Raw genomic sequence first — 21,647 nt, forward strand, 5'->3', positions numbered from 1 at the left:
CGCTTTCGAGACGCAAGAATCAATATGCTTCCGGCGTTTATTGCGTCATACAAACGGAAAATGGATCTAGCAGATCGACATCAAATAATTGGAAAACATTTTCTCCAGACGCATCGGCCACAGGTAAGAGGAATCTAACGTTAATTCCAGCTTGATTGTCCATTTATTTCATTGCAATCTATCTGATCAACGTATGGTGTTGTACTAAAGAAAGCCGTTAGTGACAATCAAGGAATCATAAACAACCCCCCCCCCCTTTTCCTTCACGCATGATGGAGCATAATGTATAGCGATCATATGCATTTAAATTTTTTTATATTGTGTGTATAGGAACGAAACACCAATCGATTATGTATAATTATAATTACGTGTCAGGGCCTATAACGCGCGTTCTAGGAATTACTGCTATACACTCTAAAAACATACTTATATTCACGACGGTACTAACACGACAATGTATGAATGGAAAAATATAACGTTCCCACATCCGGAACGATAGATACCCGATGTTGAATGGGCCATAGTAATGTCTATTTAGCTATAATATATATATATTTTTTTTGTAAATGTTTTTATTTTCACTTTTTCAAAACATACATAGAACAAGACATCACAATACAATAGATTTACGGTGATAATAATAGACTCTAACAACAATAACACTAACAATAATAACAACAGAAATGATAGTAAAAATAATAAAGACATAATATAAACTATAAAAGTACATTATCAGACATGACAAAAGACAAACAACAAAGACATGGCTCAAATATTCACATGTTGTACTGTATATACAGCAGAAGTGGCGGTTAGGGAGTCAACTCCTGGTCCACGATAGCACCCAGTGTACTGATAAACTGTGTGTGTGGAGTGTGTACGTTTATTTTGTATGTGTGTGTTTTATATCTGTGCGTTTAGTATGGATGTGTGTTTTATGTGTGCATGTTTTATATGTGTGAGTGCACGTGTTTCGTGTGTGTGTGTGTGCGTGCGTGCGTGCGAACAGGCATGTACTTCTAAGTACATTATGATACCCTCTGCGACGACCCAAAGCATCTACACACAAGACATTAGTGATCTCTAGGGAGGCTAAGAGTAATGGGGAAATCCGGCGAGTACAGTGGTGGATAGCGCAGGTCCAATATGAGATAGATATGGGTCCCATATTTCATAAAAAGTGTCCAACTTGGAGTGCAGCATACATGTGATGTATTCACAAGGAATACACTCCATAATAATGTTCTGCCATGACCTCTTTGATGGGACCTCGTCCTTGATCCAGAACAACAGAATATTTTTCCTAGCAGCAAATGTCAACAAATTGAACAGTCTCCTATGTTTGAAATTGGCAATATGAATATCTGGGAGGCCTAGTAAGAGGCAGAGGGGATCCAGTTCGATGGGGGTCTGGAATATATCAGATAGTTCCTCTACGATGTCGAACCAATAGCTCTGGAGCTTTACACAGGACCAAAAGCAGTGGACGTGGTTTCCAATCTCTATCTTGCATTTAAAGCAGAGTGGGGATGCATTGGGATCCATTTTACTCTTAAGGGCAGGGGTAATAATGAATGCGGTGTACTGTAGGATTCTAACTTGGATAGACTTGGTGCGGTTGCAAACAGAGATTTTTTTGGGGTAGGTCCATGCATCCTGCCAGTCCTCGTCCGTGATCTCTATGTCTAAGTCTTTTTCCCAGGACTGTTTAGTGACAAGGGAAGATAAAGATCAATTAAGGTTTAGAGTACTATAGAAAATAGATATTTGTTTTTTAGGAATCTGCAAGGAGAGGGCTTTCTCCACCTGCGAGGTGGAACTGTTAATTAACAGTGAGGTGTCCTTGGTGATAAACTGCCTAATTTGTAAGTATTTTAAAAATTCCGTTTTCAATAAGCCATACCGCTGCTGCAGCTGTAGAAAGGACATTAGGGACTGGCCATCAAACATGTGGCCAAGGTCAGTTATGCCCTGCATATGCCAGGTCTTGAAGCCGCCGCCAATTTGGTCTGGCTTAAAGTCAGGATTGCCTACGATCGGGGTAAGAGGAGAGGTCAGCTTAGCTCGGCCCTCCACCTTACGGACAGTCTTCCAGGCCTTGACGGAGCATAGTGTGATGGGGTTAGAGCATATTTTCCTAACAGACTTAAAGTCTTTGATAAATAGTAGGTTCCACAGGGGGGACTTAGATTGCGAGGATTCAATGTCTAGCCAGATTGATAGTGGGTCTGATCTGAACCAACCGACAAGTACCCTAAGGTGTGCTGCTAGTTGGTAATGTCTTATATTAGGTAGGTCTAGACCCCCATCTTCACCATCCATCTGTAATTTGGCAATTTTCAGACGCGGTTTCTTCCCATTCCAAATGAATGAGCTTAGCCAGCCTTCTAGCACCTTGATAACCTTGTTTGTCAGCAGCACTGGAATCATTTGGAGAGGGTATAATAGTCTGGGGAGTACGTTCATTTTGACGAGGGCTATCCTACCCAGCCAGGAGATTGGTAAAGGGGCCCATCTAACTAAGTCTGCCCTTATGGTGTCTAAAAGGGGGGGAAAGTTGGCCTTAAACAATGTATCATAGGTGGGTGTCACAAATACTCCCTAAGTAAACAAAGCCGGAGGGCGACCAGCTAAATGGGAACGGCTCCGGCAGGATCGGGATGGATTTAAGTGTCCCAAGTGGCATTGCTTCGGATTTGGAAAAGTTCATTTTGTACCCCGAGAAGGTTCCAAATGTGGAAATAATGCGGGTTAGACATGGAATGGAAGAGTCAGGTTTAGATATAAAGATCAGTACGTCGTCCGCGTAAAGCAGACCTGGGCATTGTACGGCCCGCGACCCGCGTCTGATTCTGACCGGCCCGCGAAAGATTACATGATAAAAAAAAAAAAAAAAAAGACCTGTCCCACCCAACTCTTTTGGAGTTTAGCGGTGTCGTTGGGTCTCATATGGGTTTCTTGTAGTAAAGCAATAGAAACATTCTCCTTCTTTAAAAAGGTCAGAATCGCCTTCCTTTTCGCTAGTTTCTGAAGACCTCGAACATTCCAGGAGCAGAGCTTAAAGCTCTCAGAGTTAGCCGTAGCCATAGAATATTAGGGGGTGTGTAGACAGGGCAGACCTAAAAAGGCCTGTGAGCACACCAAATTCACCTATTTTAACCACTAAGCATAATGTACCTAGAGCCATACATAAAACAAATATTTTCAGTAGCAGACATGTGTCCTGAGCCATACATAAAACATACATAAAAAACATATAAAGGTGTGGGACCGGTGGGCCTTTCCCCAACAACACAGGGACTCACCATAGGGCCTAAAACCCTCAAACCTACCATAAGTAGATTACTCTCTCAGTGGCTGCTTGCCACACTCCCAAACATAAACAAAAAAAGAAAAAGAAAAAGCCTCAAAACGTAGAGTAAATGGAAAAGTTCACATTAAACCTTATAAAAACATGGCTAGGTTTAAACAAGACACCTAGAACAGGAACCATAGCAAGAGAAAAAGGGGGGGGGGGGTTAAATAACCTGTGTACTGCCTGATAAACGTGTGCAGTACGTCCACCAAGCCGGAAGAGGGCGATACTCTGCTGACAGGTCCGTTGTTTCCTATGGTTCACACTGAGTAGCTTGCTGCCTTGTCATAGCGCAATTAGGCCGCGTGTCAGGCAGCGTTTCCGTTAGCCGGTAATTACCGGTATTTGACCGGCAAAATCTGTTGAAGTCCGACATATTTAATCTCTCCGGTCATAGTGTCCGGTGAAAATAGTTCCCTCTGGGCACAGTTTGATTATTTGAATTGTATTTGGATGGGCTGGAGTTGGGTGGCCTATGCGATGAACGAAACAATCATTGCGTTTGTTGTCGTTGCTTCGCTCAGCGAGAGCTTGCTGCTGGATTTGCGGAAGGCATGCAGCTGCAGACCCACAGAACCCACCAGCTTTGCTGGCACAGTGCGGTCCCCAGACCTGGAAAGCTGCTCTGCGGGTCTGCAGCTGGATGCTTCTTGCAAACTAACTGCGGCCGGCTCGCGCTGATAACAGCTTTCATTGTTGGACCGGCTGCTTGGTGGAGCAACGATGAAACGAATGTAATGAATCGTTCGTCGCATGGGCTATTTAATTTTGGCCTGTTTTGGTACGGTTCGGGTGGTCAAGTTGTGCTTGGAGGGAGTTGTTTTCACCGGACATTATGACCAGCACCAAGTCGTTGGGAGGTGGAGATATACATCACGCAAACCCACGATAATGTTGCCGTCTCTCTCTGCAAAATGTCTCAGTTCTTCGCTTGATATAATTAATACAAATGTCCAATATAACGGAATTCGTTAGCTCATAAAAATGTGATTATAACAGACTGCTGTTTAGTGTCGGACCGACTGCCCACATACGCGGTCTATTTTATTTCAAGTCAGCAGCAGCACGGAGTATCGAGGGACTTATTTTATTTGGAATATATTAATGACTGTATACGCAAAAGTAGCCTATAGTTTTAAGTAATAATATTATAAATCTACATGTCTTGAGGATGACATTCTTTATTCAATTGTTTTAAAGCTCAATAAACTATGACCGGAATTAATCTCATTTGTCCGGTAGATTGAAATCTTGCAGGTCACGGAGACCGGCAACAATTTTTTCTAACTGAAACCCTGGTGTCAGGAGAGGGCGCTGTGCAAAAGTTCGTCTGACATTTTAGCGGCCTAGCAGGTCAACAGCAGATGATGACGCCGCAGACGTGACCATTTGCCATGTGTGTGGCTAGCAGAACGTAGCTGGAAGAGCGTGGCTGATGGATCCATGAGACCCCAGTCCGAAAAAATATGTACAAAAAATTAATTAAAAAAGCATCACGGAGGCATTAAGCCAAGTCGTGACGAGGCGTAAGTGACACGCATAGAAGTCCTAGGTCATTTAAACAAAGCTAGCGCTTAGCTCCCCGGCATATAGTGGATGTAAAAAACAAACAAAAAAAATGAAGTGGCATTATGTAATAGTTATACAAAACAGACCAGGCCAACCCCCCCTTAAGTCAAGACGCTGAGAAAAATAAAGCATCCAGGCGCGACACTTAACGTCACACAGTCAACCATATTTATAAGAACGAAGAAATATAGAGTGATATGACGCTTGTAACTGAGGGGTACAATTCCCTGACTGTATTACTAGATATGATACTTACTACCACTACCTTTGTACTTAATATTCGGCCACCCAGTACTCGGCATAAATATATTATGGTAAACACTCCCACGTAGATGAAACGGATCCAACACAAATGTACGAATTAGAAATAGGTATTTATTTCTACACAGCGATGGTGTGTAGAGCAAGCACTTAATCAAATCAATCACATTTATGAATGGGAATTAGTATGCACTTTTATGGCAAGAGTATTCGTCGGTATATCAATAGAGAATGTCCAATCTCTGAAGGCGCAGGTGGTACATATACGACCTGGAATAGTTAAGGAATAATAGCAATGATACTTTAATGATTATAGAACTGGATACACTAGGGGGGAATTCCGGTCGCTTGTAAGACAACTGGAGAAGGGGGGGGGGGGGGGTAGAGTCTGGCTGTATCCGTCTGGCCGAGGGTATCCTGGGAGAACCCACGGTTGTGCGGCTCGGTGCCTCAGCGATCCTCGATCCACAGATGAAAGCAGTTGGACTCTCTGTGGGCCGGCTTCCTTCGGTCCACGATGGAGAGACGTGAAGCGACCTCGTCGTGTAGAGCGTCTCCTCACCTGTCGTCCTCTCCGGGGGGGGGGGGTTTCCAACACACGGCAGTGTTGGTCTTTATCCATAGAATAATCACTGTATACAAAGCATAATCCGTGCCTGGGAAGGCGGGCTGTCGTCGGTAGAATAATCCGGTATGCAGGTCCACTCGCTCGTCGGCTCTGGGGCTCCTCGGGTGCAGCCTCACATGGGGTCGGCCACCCTGGATAAGCAGCCAGTTCTCTGCCCGAAACGATGGGGTACTGACTACGATAGTATTCTCACCGCACGAAGCACTACATATGAATAGACTATTATTAGCTTAATAGACTACGTCCAACTCGACGATATAGTGCCAAATATGACTATTCAAATATTAATATACACGATGTCTCAATACCGATGGTAGGCCGAACTTGGCCTTACTCCCACACGTGGCGTCGCGGGGAGGCTTTACGTCTGTCACTCTATTGGAGGGTAAGAAACTGGACTAGTAGCGCAGTATATATACGCACTATGAACAAATAGTACCGTTAGTGGTGCGGTAGCCAGATTCCTACGCGGAACTAGGACTTGTTCGTACATGTTGAGCGGTACGTTTGAACTGGGTCTGGGGGGTATGGCAGCCTGGCACCAAGGTCTCGACCAATAGTAGAATGGAGACTATTATGGGATGTTCAGTAGGCTAGAATGGATATTCAATGCATATTGTACAAGGAATATACAAGGGATATCAGGGAATATTAGAGAATATACAAATACAATTAAATATATATATACAAATAAATATATATATTCGGTTTAATCTGGCCCTTCACAACAACGCTCGTCGAGTTAGCCATAGCGAGTTGCTAACGGCCCAAAATCAAGCTACTACCGCGTTTGGTACTGGTGAGGCCGGTATCGGGGCCCCTTTATGCCGGGTCTTCAAGAAGTCCACGGCGTCCTCAGGCGATGAAAGATGTTTTCTCGCGCCGTCTCCGGTTGTGATGATAAGTCTCACAGGGAACTGAAGAGACGGCTTGAGTCCTACTCCTAGCTTTTAGAGGGGGGCCATGACGTCTTTGTAGCGGGAACGCTGCTCCACGACTTCAGGACAGTAATCTTCAAAGATTAGGACTGGTTTCTCTCTGTATTCCAGCGTTCCCCTCCTCTTCCGTGCCTCCCAGATAATCCTCTCTTTTATTCGATAGTGATGTAGGCGAGCAATAACCGCTCTAGGCCTGGAACCGGGTGCTGGCTTGGCAGTAAGGGCCCTGTGACACCGGTCCAGTTCGGGTGGCGTAGGGAGGACCTCCTTCAAGTTGCTGGGCCGGTCGCTGTGAACGGACTCATCCAATCCCAATATGCGAATATTAGACCGGCGACTCCGGGACTAGACGTTAGTTAGCTTAGCCTTTAGCTTGTCATTGTTCTCTTCTAGCGCCGTACACCTAGCCTCTAGCTCGTCCGCCCTGTCAGTCCAAGTATTCAAGCCGTCTTCCACGGAGGTCAGACGCTCGGCATGGTCGTTAACCGACGTCCAGAGGCTGTCGAGTTTGGATTTGAGCGAGGCAGCGGACGCTCTGATTTCGTTGGTTAGGGATTGCCTTAGCTCTTCAATTAGCCCAGCAGTGGCGGTTATATCAGCGGGAGCGTCGTCCTTCTTGGATTCATTTCTCAGTTGTCTCGTCGCCATTGTGGTTCTTGCAGCCAAAATAAATAGGTAGAAACATAAAGGGGGTATATACAAAAAGGTTTAACCGAGTTGAAAATATAAAAAGAGGCTTTTAGGACTAAATATAAAAATACGGGAGTCACATCGTGGCCATGAGCGACTATTCCATCCTCGACCCGGAACCGGACGGGCAGCTATAATATTAAAAAAGTTATAGCCCTGCAAAGAAGGTGAGCCACTCCATAGGGTTACAGCACTAGCAGAGAGTGCTATAAGATGGGCATACTGCGCGGCGCAGAATGTGTTAACCTATTGGTAAACAAACATATTGCTGAAAATATACACTGACTGCTGTTGTGACATGGTTAGGGTCTTTACTCTTGGATACATTTGAAAAAAAACACTACTTAATGTCAGATTGATTTATGACGTGATGTCATCTGTGGTCCACCGGCGGACCGCTCGCCCTAAGGAGGTTGTGTTTGTGGTTGTCCCTTTTCGTTGCGATTCTGTTTTTGTATGTTTTGCAAACAGGGTGGTCATCTTTTTTCCCACCTCACCAATTTAGTCGTTATAAAATCCCCCCCTGGTTGTTGCGCTGCGCTACTGCCGGTCTGGGGAGGGTGTAGACTGACACATGCCTCTTCCGATACACGTGGAGTCATCACCCGGGAGAGTGTAACACGTGCAGAGGTTCACGCTATCTCCCCCAGATCCCCTCCCTGCTGAACAGACGCTCGACAGACGCTCGACCAGTAGAAGTCGCTCTTGCAACGACCAGGACTCATAGCCCCACTGGCTTCCCACCCGTCAACACTGAGAGTGCTTAGACCTTTACACGACCCAGACGCCCCAGGGTGGCCATCTTCCCCTCAGCACGTTTTTCAAAATTAAAACATGACTAACTTAATCTATGAAGACTGAAAGAACCTCTGCTGTCGTTGCCTTCCACCATGGTTGTATCGAAACACAACAAACACACTGTGTGCTGCGCGTCTCATTCTAGACAAACTTTGGTTGATGCTGGACAGTATTTACCGCACAAACCGTGAGATTTTCAAAGTGCGGTAATTGAACACGGTTATAATGATAATAAAAATTGGAAACGGTAATAATTACTGTCAGGAATTTCACGGCGGTTCATAGTAAAACCGGTAAACGCTTTTATCCCTACTTATGACATCTGCAGGACATTAGCTCAGCTTGTGACGGCTGTGCAGGCAACAGACTACATCAACAGTGAAGAGAACAATTTGTCAATGTCCGCTATAGGTCCTGAATCTTTCTTAGAATATTTTGTTCTGGGATAATGTATTTGTTTATCCAGTAAAATTACAAGCATGTGTGTGTTTGTGTGTCTGTGTGTTTGTGCGAGCGTTTGTATGTGTGTGTTTGTGCGTGTGTTTGTGTGTGTATGCGTGTGTGTGTTCCCCAGGCCATGGTGTCGTGCCAGATGCTGTCAGAGCTGGAGGAGGTGATTCAGTATAAGCTGGTCCCAGAGAGGAGGGACATCATCAGGGATACGTGGTGGGAGAGACTGCAGGTGACCGTGCACATACACACACACACACACACACACACACACACACACACACACACACACACACACACACACACACACACACACACACACACACACACACACACACACACACCCTTAAGCTCACATCTGGCTTTGGATGAACCAATATATATATCTTCAAACAGCTTCTAACCGTCTCTCTCTTCCCTTCCCTTTGATAACGTCAGACAAACTGCACTCTTTCTTGTCAACAGTCACTATTTTCCCTCATTTATTTCGCCCTAAAGTGTTCATAATTGTCCTAGTTGTCGACAGGTGGGATCTTTTTTTTTTTTTTTTATAACTATGATGGTGTGTCATGTTGACCCAACCTTAGGTCAAACCAAACCTCACACTTCCTTCTGTGGGGCTGATTATAATTCACCATAATTATTACCATTATGAATTGGTAATTACAGCGCTGTTCATGATACAGGCTGTTAGAATAACAGACAGAGGGGGAACCGACCCCCAGAGCTGTTCATGATACAGGCTGTTAGAATAACAGACAGAGGGGGAGCCGACCCCCAGAGCTGTTCATGATACAGGCTGTTAGAATAACAGACAGAGGGGGAGCCGACCCCCAGAGCTGTTCATGATACAGGCTGTTAGAATAACAGACAAAGGGGGAGCCGACCCCCAGAGCTGTTCATGATACAGGCTGTTAGAATAACAGACAGAGGGGGAGCCGACTCCCAGAGCTGTTCATGATACAGGCTGTTAGAATAACAGACAGAGGGGGAGCCGACCCCCAGAGCTGTTCATGATACAGGCTGTTAGAATAACAGACAGAGGGGGAGCCGACTCCCAGAGCTGTTCATGATACAGGCTGTTAGAATAACAGATAGAGGGGGAGCCGACTGTTAGAATAACAGACCGTTGACTCCCGGAGTCAGCATTGCCTGCGGCTTGGGCCGATCGTCATACTAACTCGTTTGGCTGAGTTAGCGGGAGGGAAGTCGATGGGGTGGTATTGTGGACAGCGACGCCTACAGGTCAGGTCTGGGCGCCTGCTCAGCGAAAGGCAGGAAATGGTGAAGGCAGCGTGACCTCCCACGCGTTACGCTTCACCAATGAGAGTCCTCGCTGCCAGGTGGAAAGAGAGCCACTGGTTGTCTCCACATGTCGGAGGAAGCATGTGGTTGACTTCAGGGTTCCCTTGTACCGACCAGTAGGAGGAACATGCGCACAACAACCAGGCAGGGGAGGGGGGGGAATTGGCATAACGACTAAATTGGGATGGGGAGAAAAATAGAAAAATCAGGCGGAGAAAAAGAGGATAAAAAAAAAGAAGAAAAAAGAAGAATAACAGACCGAGGGGGAGCCGACCCCCAGAGCTGTTAATGATACAGGCTGTTAGCATAACAGACACGGGGCAGTCCACCCCCAGAGCCATGGCCAAGGCCACCCGCCAAGTCTACGCAATTCAATATGAACGGCGTCATATCCAAGAAGACATTAACCATCAGACGTTAAATCTCAGGGAGCTCATATTTTCTAGCTTTTCAGGTCACAGCTGCTGTAATCAAAACCCCTGCTTCCTTAACCTCTTAACTTGCACCGGCCCAAAATCGGGCCCTCATGCCCATGCACACAAGTCACAGCACTTTGCAAGCATCTAGCGGCTCGGGGCTGCATTTTTCGCCAAACATATAAAAACGTATATGACCGTTCAAAAGATCTATTTCTTGCCCTTCGAACGCCACCTCACTCGACCAAATCCATGCCTCGGTTCTCGAGTTACATGACAATATGTCAGGCGAGCGTCTTTTTACAAGCCGCACGTCAGATGACCACCCCGGACTCCCGACCCTCCAGAACTGCAATCATCCGCTGATGGCGAAAATTATTGGTCAGCGTTGTAGCCCACATGGGGGGTGCGAATACGGGATCTAGGTGGAAGTTGACGAGATACTTGGACGTCTCTCAAAGACCCATTTCTTTTTTTCTCTCTTTTCCCCCTCCTTTTTCCGTTTTTCTCCCATCCCAATGTTAGTCGTTATGCCAATTCCCAATCCCCTACCTGGTCATTGCGTGCACTGCCCCCTACCGTCGGTCTGGGAGGGCAGAGACTATCACATGCTTCCTCCGACACATGTGTAGCCAATCCCCACTTCTTTTTCACCTGGCAGCGCGGACTCTCACTGGGGGAGACTGTGTAACGTGTGGAAGGATCACACTACCTCTCCCAGATCCTTCCCTCACTGTGCAGGCGCCCCGACCGAACTGTAGGAGTCGCTGTTTTACAACGACCAGGACCCACCCTCGCCGGCTGCCCACCCGCTGACACTGCCAATTGTGTTAGTATGGACGGTCGACCAAGCCGGAGGCACCACAGCTGGATTCGATCCCACTGTCTCTGTGGTGGTAGACAGACGCTTAGTCCGCTGCGCTACCCGGCCGCCCTCAAAGACCCATTTCTGAACAGATCTTTATCAAATTTGGACCTGTACTACATAAGACTTCAGGCTATGGAACCTTAGTGTTTTCCAGTTTATACCTCTATGCTGTTACTCTATCTCATTAGCACTGAAAGTGATTTTCCTCTTTTGCATTAGTAACTTCAGAATCTTTCAGTTATCTTTCAAAAGAGACCAGGCTTATGCATGTGCACAAGTATAAAGTATAAAGCTAAGCTTTGCAAAAAAAGTATGCAGTCCTCAAGTTCAAGTAAAAAAGATTTGCCACTTTTCTGGGTGCCTGTTAAAGGGGCACTTAGCCAAAAAACAATGCCGGTTTATTTTGCACGTAATCTCAGAGACATCAAACACTCTTCAGTTTTACACATTTAGTTTGACAGTTACTGAGAGTAAATGTAGAGTTTGAATATGACCACCAGTGGATCAGCTCTCTGAACCGCAACAATGGCCCGTTGAGATCTTGAGGACATCAGGACCGGATCTCGCCCCCAGGGACAAAGGACCCAGACGGCGAGGAAAGAGAGCTGGAGTCCGTAACAGGCTGAGAACCAGGCGGCACAGGACACCACTACCCAGTATATTGCTAGCCAATGTACAATCAATAGACAATAAACTAGACGACATCCGAGCAAGGATTCAATTCCAGAGAGACGTTAGGGACTGTAACGTTCTCTGCTTCATCGAGACGTGGCTGGCGCCAGAAGTCCCAGACCACGCCATCCAACCGGCCGATCATTTCTTCATTCACCGCAAGGATAGAACAGCAGAATCCGGTAAACAACGTGGAGGAGGTATTGCCTTCATGTTGAACAAAAATTGGAGTGACCCAACTAACGTGAAGGAACTATCCAACCACTGCTCCCCAGAACTGGAATATATAACCATCAAGTGTCGTCCTTTCTTCCTCCCGAGGGAGTTAACGGCGATCGTCCTGGTCGGAGTGTATATTCCACCGCAAGCTGAAGCCAGCAACAAGGTTGCGCTCTCCAGACTACACGACGAGGTAAATAGAATCCAAGAGGCGAATGTTAACGCCGCCATTTTAGTTCTGGGAGATTTCAATAGCGCCAATCTGAGAAAGGTATTGCCCGACTTCTATCAGCATGTGACTTGCAACACCAGAGGCGGTAACATCCTAGATCACTGTTACACGCAATTTAAAGGTGGCTACAAGGCTCATTCTGATAGTGGCTTCGGTAAGTCAGATCACGCATCAATTTTTCTTACACCGAAGTACAGACAGAGAATTAAAAGTACTCCCGTGGTCTCGCGAGAGGTGCAGAAATGGGATGTGACGTCAGAGGATACGATCCGGTCAGTGTTTCACAACACAGACTGGAATGTGTTCCGCGACACAGATAACATTAATGCCTACACGGAGACAGTGCTGGACTATGTTTGTACTAGGGTGAAAGAAACAATCCCCACTACCAAAATGAAAGTTTACCCAAATCAAAAACCCTGGGTAGACAAATCCGTCCGTGAAGCTCTGAGAGAGCGCACCAAAGCATACAACGACGGCCTAGAGGCAGGCAACATGGATGACCACAAGGTGGCGCGATACAACGTAAGGAGGACTGTGTCAGAGGCCAAACGACGCTACAGGGATAAAATTGAACTCCAGTTTGAACAAGCTGACTCTAGAGCTATGTGGCAGGGGCTCAAAACGATGACAGACTACAAAGGCGCCTCCCTCAAACTGAACAGTGACATCTCCTTAGCAAATGACCTCAATACCTTCTATGCGAGGTTTGATGCTGGTAATAACAACACCAGCTCACAAGCCTCGGCAATGGGGGGGGGGGGGGGTCGGCTGCTGATGGAGGCGCAGTGTTCAGGGTAACAGAGCATGAGGTGAGGCGGACCTTTAAAAAAGTGAATATCAGGAAGGCAGCAGGTCCAGACGGCATCCCCGGCCGCGTCCTAAAAGTCTGTGCCGACCAACTGGCCCCAGTATTCACTGACATATTTAACCTGTCCTTAGAACAGGCTGTCATCCCCACCTGCCTGAAGAAGTCCACTATTATCCCTGTACCCAAAAAATCCAAGCCTGCTTGCCTCAACGACTACCGCCCTGTAGCTCTCACCTCCATAGCCATGAAGTGCTTCGAGAAGCTAGTAAAGGGCTACATCTGCTCCTCCCTCCCCATCAACATGGACCCCCTGCAATTTGCATACCGCCCCAACAGGTCCACGGAGGACGCCATATCCCATGTGCTGCACACAGCAGCATCACACCTGGACAAGAGGCAGGGGAACTATGTGAGAATGCTATTCATCGACTACAGCTCGGCATTCAATACCATAGTCCCCTCCATACTCATATCCAAGCTCAGGGACCTGGGCTTGGGCTATGACCTCTGCCAGTGGGTCTTGGACTTCCTGACTGGCAGACCCCAGGTGGTGAGAGCAGGCAACTGCACCTCCTCATCCATCACCCTCAACATAGGGGCCCCCCAGGGCTGTGTTCTGAGTCCCCTCCTCTACTCCCTGTACACACACGACTGTGTGGCTCAGTGGAGTAGCAATACAATCGTCAAATTTGCTGACGACACAGTGGTGGTGGGCCTGATCTCTGCCAACGACGAGAGGGCCTACCTGGAAGAGGTCAAGGTCCTGGCGGGATGGTGCCAGGAAAACAGCCTCTCCCTGAACGTCAGCAAAACAAAGGAGATGATTGTGGACTTCAGGAGGTCGGGGGTCAAGGACTACAGCCCCCTCAGCATCGACGGGGCACCGGTTGAGAGAGTCAACAGCTTTAAGTACCTCGGAGCCTACATATCCGAGGACTTGACATGGACCACACACATTAACAGTGTTGTGAAGAAGGCACGACAACGCCTCTACTTCCTCAGGCGCCTAAGGAAGTTCCAAGTCAGCCAGAAGATCCTTAAGAACTTCTACTCATGTACAATAGAGAGCATCTTGACCGGCAACATCACCTCCTGGTTTGGGAATAGCACTGCACAAGACCAAAGCAGACTACAAAGAGTGACACGTTCAGCCGAACGCACAATTGGAGGGGGGCTCCCCACCCTCCAGAACATTTACTACAAGCGTTGCAAGGGCAAGGCTAAGAGAATCATTAAAGACTCCAGTCACCCGAACAACTGCCTCTTTGAACTGCTGCCGTCAGGCAAGCGATACAGGAGTCTCAAGGCGAGCACAGAAAGACTCAGAAGAAGCTTCTATCCCCAGGCCATCAGGCTGCTAAACGAACAATGAATGAACACTACACAACAACAACCACCAAACGCACATAGCACACACATCCACACGCACACACTCACTTTAAACAAACACACTGTAGCACCCACTCCACACACTTTTTTTTTTTGATCAAATTTTTTCCCACTCCACACACTTATAGCACACACCCACTTTAAACAAACACACTGTAGCACCCACTCCCCACACTTTATATTTATGGATGAAGGATTGCACTACAACTCGTACACCTTACTGTAAATTGTACCTAAAATTGTACCTCATCCCATTTCTGCTTTGCACTAGATAGTACTGTACATTAGTACACTGCATAGTATTGTGTATTGTATATTATATGGTAACTCAGAACATTGTACATATGTCTATACCGAACACTGTGACCTCATTTTCTTCTTCTAAATTCATGCTATATTATGTTATTATGTTATTTGATACTATCTTGTCTAGCACAGTCTCTGGAGCGTAACAGTAAGAAGCATTTTGTATGAAAGTATTCTGTACTTCTGTATGACAACTATTAAAGAACTTGAACTTGAACTTGAGTGCTGTCATCGAGGACGTTGAATCCTTGTGTTAATTACAACTCCATGAAATGATGTAGATAAAAATATAGCAATGCCTTCCTTGTCTTATAGGGACTGCTTCCATATAATTTCAGTGAGATGTAATTAACACAAGGATTCAACATCCCTGATGACATCACTGGTGGCCATATTCAAACTAATTTACTCCCAATAACTGTCAAACTAAATTAATGTGTGCAAAACAGTTTTTGGATGTGTGAGATTATGTGCGCAGTAAATCAGCATCATCTTTTTTTTTCTTTTTTTTTTCCACTTTTTCTCCCATATTTCTATATTTTCTCCCATCCCAATTTCGTATCATCCAATTCAACCCTCCCCTGTCACGAACGCTGTTTCTTGCCTCCCACAAGCCGGCTGCAATGTGGACTAAGTCATACATAGCACAAGTCCCCTCCGGTACTTGAGGTAACAGCAGTCGCATCTTTTCACCTGCGCAGCTCGATCTCTCAGTGGCGAGGAGTAACGCGTGGGAGGCTCACGCTGCCCCCGACACTTCCTGATTCTACTGCGCAGGCGCACCAACCGACCTGTAGGAGTCGCTGTCCACAACGCCCGATCCCCACCCATCAGTTTCCCACCCCCTAATACGGCCAATGTGTATTAGTACGGACGACCAGCTAAACTGAAAGCAAATGTGGAGCGCTGGGCTCGAACAGGCGAGCCCAGCGTCTCCAGATTTCGTGGCGAGCGCCTTGTCCATTACGCCACGTAGCCGCCCTAATCAGCATCATCTTTTAAAGCTAACAGTCATGTCTCTGCATGTGAGGGAAATCCTGTAGGTGCAGCGATGAGCAGTGGTCTGCCGTTGACGATGTGTGATCCACCTTCCTGATGCATGACATTAAATCCACTTAGAGATCTATAATATGACATGCTTTAATACTCACCTGGCTTAGATATCTATAATATGACATGCTTTAAAGGGGAACTATCTTATAAATGGCCTTTTTGAGTGTTTAGCATTGTTTCCTAGCTATGTGAACTTATATTAATATGATCTATGTCTCTAATTCTCATATTGGCGCATTCTTCCAGTTCTCCTCTCACAATATTCACCCTCACTGAACTGAGTCATCTGAAAATGTGCTGATTTGTGATGTCAGAGAGACACTGCTGCATGATAATGTGGCTGTGTGGCATCAGGTACATGATGAGCTGCACACAGTGATTGGAGCCCAGGCTTAAAACGGCTCGAGATCTTGAGGTAGAAAAATGCTGTTTTTGAGGACTTGATTAGAAATACAAAACAATGAATAAAAAAAAATTAAAAAAATTACAGAGATGTTCCATAGACTCACAGGAATTGTGTAAAAGTGCCCAAATAGTGAAAGAAATAGTAAAATAGTTTCCCTTTAATACTCACCTCACTTAGAGATCTATAATATGACATGCTTTAAAACTCACCTCACTTAGAGATCTATAATATGACATGCTTTAATACTCACCTGGCTTACAGATCTATAATATGACATGCTTTAATACTCACCTCACTTAGAGACCTACCTGTATAATATAACATGCTTTAATACTCACCTGGCTTACAGATCTATAATAAAACATGCTTTAATACTCACCTCACTTAGAGATCTATAATATAACGTGCTTAATATTCACCTCGTTTTATTAAAAAATGTTGTCCCAGGGGCATTCCAACAAGCTGAGGTGGTGTTGACATTTTGGGGAAAGTTGGCGAAACTCCTCTCCACACCTGTTGCCTTGACGATGGTCCAACACACCGCTATTTATGTCTAGTCAGTCTCCAAGGCTGTCATCTGTCTCCCTTGGGGGGGATGTAGGTTGTAGAGACAAGCACATGCTCACTCTCTCTTTATCTTTATCTCTCACATAGACACATGAGTGTGTGATCTAGTACAGGGGTTCCCAAACTTTTCAGGCCGGGGCCCAGAAAATAAGGCGTCAGAGAGCCGCGGCCCAATGCACATCGTCTGGCTTTTTTTTATTTTGTTTTGCCAGGCGACCGATTTTTTAAGCCAAATATCACTTCAATCCTATTAAGTTAGTTCAAGTTAGTTATTCATTTATATGTGCTATTTATGAGAGGGCTAACTTGTTGCAAAATAATAATGATAATAATAATAGCCTCATTAAAATACTATTGTTGCTTCGGTTGTTTTCAGCGTTTTATGTGCATAATCTGTTATTTAGTTTGAAATGTTCGTTGAAATAAGTAGATTTTTCGTTTTTGTTTATTTATTAAGTTAATATAAAACCATATAGTCACATTTTAGAATACAATAGAATAGAATTTTAGAATACAACTAGAAACACTGTCCTGGCCTGCTTCTAAGTTCAGTGGCCTAAAAAAAAAAAGTAAAAAAAAAAAAAAAAATTTAAATCATCTCGCGGCCCACCCGTGGCTGCTCGCGGCCCACATTTGGGTCGCGACCCCGACTTTGGGAACCACTGATCTAGTATACACTCTAGGACAGCGGTTCCCAAACTTTTTTGGCCGTGCACCCCCTGTCACCTCCCGACCTAGCTGACGCACCCCCCAATGGGTTTCTGTTCAAAAAAATTGTTGCTGGTCTCCGTGCACAGATTACATTTTTTATTTTATCTCTTCCCACGGCGACTATGGATAGGGAATTTCTTTATTTAATTAAAATGTTCACGACAACATGGATGCATGTACTCTGCCAGCATGTTTAATATCCATAATACTAAAGGTTTGACTAAGATTTTTATGACATTTTATTGTAATTTCTTTTTTTCTTCTGAAATAGCAGGGGTCCTGCAGGGTTTTAAAAAGTCTTACATTTAATAATCTGAATTTTAGTCCTTAATAAGGTATTGAATATGATTTTAATAGGTCTTAATAATAATGTATTGGATTAGGAAGTTACTTTTATGTTGCGATAACTTCTCTGTATCACATTTAAATGTGTTTGGGGAAATGTCCACGCTGCAAAGTAAGTAGCACAGTAATATCATATCAGTTACATATGGAATTACTTCCATAGTCATAGTAATTTTCCTTCATACTTTTTTGCCAATATGTCTGTGAAATAGGTATTCAATTATATTTAAAGTGGTCTTAAATTTAACTTGTTGAAACCTGCAGGAACCATGAATAGGGTATCTGTATCTGAGAATTTCTCCAGTACTAAAATCCAATATGAACATGCCGGAAATCTAAGTGAAATAACTTTATTTGACTGCATTTTTAATACATACTGTAGTAGAAACATTTATTATATCCATGTTTTGTCCAGAGACCCCAAACTGATGGTCTAAGTTTAGACTGACAGTAAAAGTGATGGGTTAGATCGGTACTCGGTATCGGCTGATACCGAAGGTTTAGGACTCTGAATCAACATTATCAGGGAAAGAGTGGTATTTGGGTCACACTATGCAAGTGCACGTCCCTGTACGGTACAGCCGTGGAAACAGCTCCCATGATGACCTTGACTCTTGCCATTCATAAAGGGAAGAGAGGGTGGGGGGAGTTTTTAGGGTGAATCTGGGATCACAAGGGTCTCTCTCTCTCTGTCTCTGACAAACAGAGGGGCCCGTAATGGCATCAGCAGGGCCGGGCTCGGAGCTCGACAGGCCTCCTCTCGCTAGTGATTTATTGGTGGCTAACCTCACACATCCGTCAGGGAGCCACCACCACTCTCTTCATTCACTCCCTCCTCCTCTCCCTCTCACTTTCTCTTTCTCTGCCTGTACCTCCATCGTCGAGGTTTATAATTCTGGCAGATCATTCGACAGCACCATACCGCTGTCTATATAGTCATTTTTCGTTCTTTTTTCTTTTATAATGCACATGTATTTCTAGGCACGTGCTTCAACTACAGTACTGTAGGTCCCACAGAATTTGAGCTGTGCTGCTTGTGTCTCCCCCCCCCCCCAGTATGTACTCACGTGTGTTCTTTTTTTGGAGGGTATTTATGACGAGGCGCCTTTCTCTTTGAAGGGATAAACTAAAGAAAGGGAGGGAGGGCATCTCTGTGGATCAGCAGGCTAAAGCACATGCCATGTGGTTCGTTATGTCACATACCAAGAGACCCTGCCCCCTCCCATCCTTCTAGTCATTATCCCCTGTATACCACCTAATAAAGGACAAACCCCTTAAAGGGGCATTTTGAAGATTATTTTTAACCTGAATTCTATCGTTCCTGTTGTGGAGGAGAACATAATGATAATCTTATGTACCAACGTGTTGTGTGTCTCAGCCCCCCCCCAGCCCCACCCCCACCCCCCCACCAGACACTCTACACCTAGTGAACTGCAGACTTCCTCGAGTTTGTTGAGGAAATACCGTCTGCAGTTTACTAGAGGTCTGCTCTCTGTAGGGGGACGTCGTCTGGCGGAGTTTCTCAGGGGGCCGATGTGGCGTAGAAACAACAGAACGTGGTGTTTTATGTCCCACTATCACGTGTCCTCCTCATAACACAACCATAGGATTAAGGTTGAAGTGGATTTCCTTTTTTTTTTTTTTTATCCACTTTTTCTCCCATTTTCTATATTTTCTCCCATCCCAATTTCGTATCATCCAATTCAACCCTCCCCTGTCACGAACGCTGTTTCTTGCCTCCCACAAGCCGGCTGCAATGTGGACTAAGTCATACATAGCACAAGTCCCCTCCGGTACTTGAGGTAACAGCAGTCGCATCTTTTCACCTGCGCAGCTCGATCTTTCAGTGGCGAGGAGTAACGCGTGGGAGGCTCACGCTGCCCCCGACACTTCCTGATTCTACTGCGCAGGCGCACCAACCGACCTGTAGGAGTCGCTGTCCACAACGCCCGATCCCCACCCATCAGTTTCCCACCCCCTAATACGGCCAATGTGTATTAGTACGGACGACCAGCTAAACTGAAAGCAAATGTGGAGCGCTGGGCTCGAACAGGCAAGCCCAGCGTCTACAGATTTCGTGGTGAGCGCCTTGCCCACTACGCCACGTAGCCGCCCGGTTGAAGTGGATTTCCTATTGATTTTAGCTGTCCATCAAACATGACTTGCTTTTTAACTTGACTAAAGAAGAGTGCTTTGCGTTATTTTACTCATCATTGACCTCAAACCAAAGAGCACCTTCAGTAGTCATATAACCCCAAATGTAGCGCTGCCTACCCCTGTCTTTCACCCCTTAATATAATGAAAGGTGTGTGAGATGGTTGTTATGTGTGTGTGTCTCTCTAGGGTTTTAAAGACAAGTGTGTGTGTGTGTATCCAGGGTTATACAGATGTGTGTGTGAGATGATAGTTGTGTGTGTCTTCAGGGTTATACAGATAGGTGTGTGAGATGATAGTTGTGTGTGTGTCTCCAGGGTTATAAATATAGGTGTGTGAGATGATAGTTGTGTGTGTGCGTCTCCAGGGTTATAAAGTTATGTGTGAGATGATAGTTGTGTCTGTTTCTCCAGGGTTATAAAGATATGTGTGTGAGATGATAGTTGTGTCTGTTTCTCCAGGGTTAAAGATATGTGTGTGAGATGATAGTTGTGTGTGTGTGTCTCCAGGGTTATAAAGATATGAGTGTGAGATGATAGTTGTGTCTGTTTCTCCAGGGTTATAAAGATGTGTGTGAGATGATAGTTGTGTGTGTGTCTCCAGGGTTATAAAGTTATGTGTGTGAGATGATAGTTGTGTGTGTGTGTCTCCAGGGTTATAAAGTTATGTGTGAGATGATAGTTGTGTGTGTGTGTCTCCAGGGTTATAAAGTTATGTCTGTGAGATGATAGTTGTGTGTGTGTCTCCAGGGTTATAAATATAGGTGTGTGAGATGATAGTTGTGTGTGTGTCTCCAGGGTTATAAAGTTATGTCTGTGAGATGATAGTTGTGTGTGTGTCTCCAGGGTTATAAATATAGGTGTGTGAGATGATAGTTGTGTGTGTGTCTCCAGGGTTATAAAGATATGTGTGTGAGATGATAGTTGTGTCTGTTTCTCCAGGGTTATAAAGTTATGTGTGTGAGATGATAGTTGTGTGTGTGTCTCCAGGGTTATAAAGTTATGTGTGTGAGATGATAGTTGTGTGTGTGTCTCCAGGGTTATAAAGATATGTGTGTGAGATGATAGTTGTGTGTGTGTCTCCAGGGTTATAAAGATATGTGTGTGAGATGATAGTTGTGTGTGTGTGTGTCTCCAGGGTTATAACGATATGTGTGTGAGATGATAGTTGTGTGTCAACCATTGACATTGGATTAAGAAAAACTTACCGTTTGGATTGCTCTCTGGATCGGATCGCTGAACAGCAGAAATGGCCCGCCGAGATCCTTTGTTATGCCGGCCATGGACAAGACCACCAGAAGCCGCCGCGAAGACGAGGAAAAAGGGCTGGGATCCGAAACAGGCTGAGATCCAGACGACACCGTACACCACTTCCCAGTATATTGCTAGCCAATGTACAATCAATAGACAATAAACTGGATGACATCCGAGCAAGGATTCAATATCAAAGAGACGTTAGGGACTGCAATGTCCTTTGCTTCACCGAAACATGGCTAACACCGGAG

General features: G+C 45.3%; 1 protein-coding gene across 3 annotated transcripts in view; it reads left to right on the forward strand.

Moving 5' to 3' along the window:
* mtor (mechanistic target of rapamycin kinase) overlaps nucleotides 1–21,647 on the forward strand; it is a 368,371-nt gene that overhangs the window by 260,309 nt on the left and 86,415 nt on the right. For all 3 annotated transcript variants that reach the window (XM_084334134.1, XM_084334136.1, XM_084334135.1), the window contains exon 34: nucleotides 8,814–8,921. In XM_084334134.1, the coding sequence (XP_084190260.1) occupies nucleotides 8,814–8,921 (108 nt within the window). The remainder of the gene's footprint in view (nucleotides 1–8,813; nucleotides 8,922–21,647) is intronic.

Source organism: Notolepis coatsorum (assembly GCF_963971535.1).
Source record: "Notolepis coatsorum genome assembly, chromosome: 17".
Taxonomy (NCBI): domain Eukaryota; kingdom Metazoa; phylum Chordata; class Actinopteri; order Aulopiformes; family Paralepididae; genus Notolepis; species Notolepis coatsorum.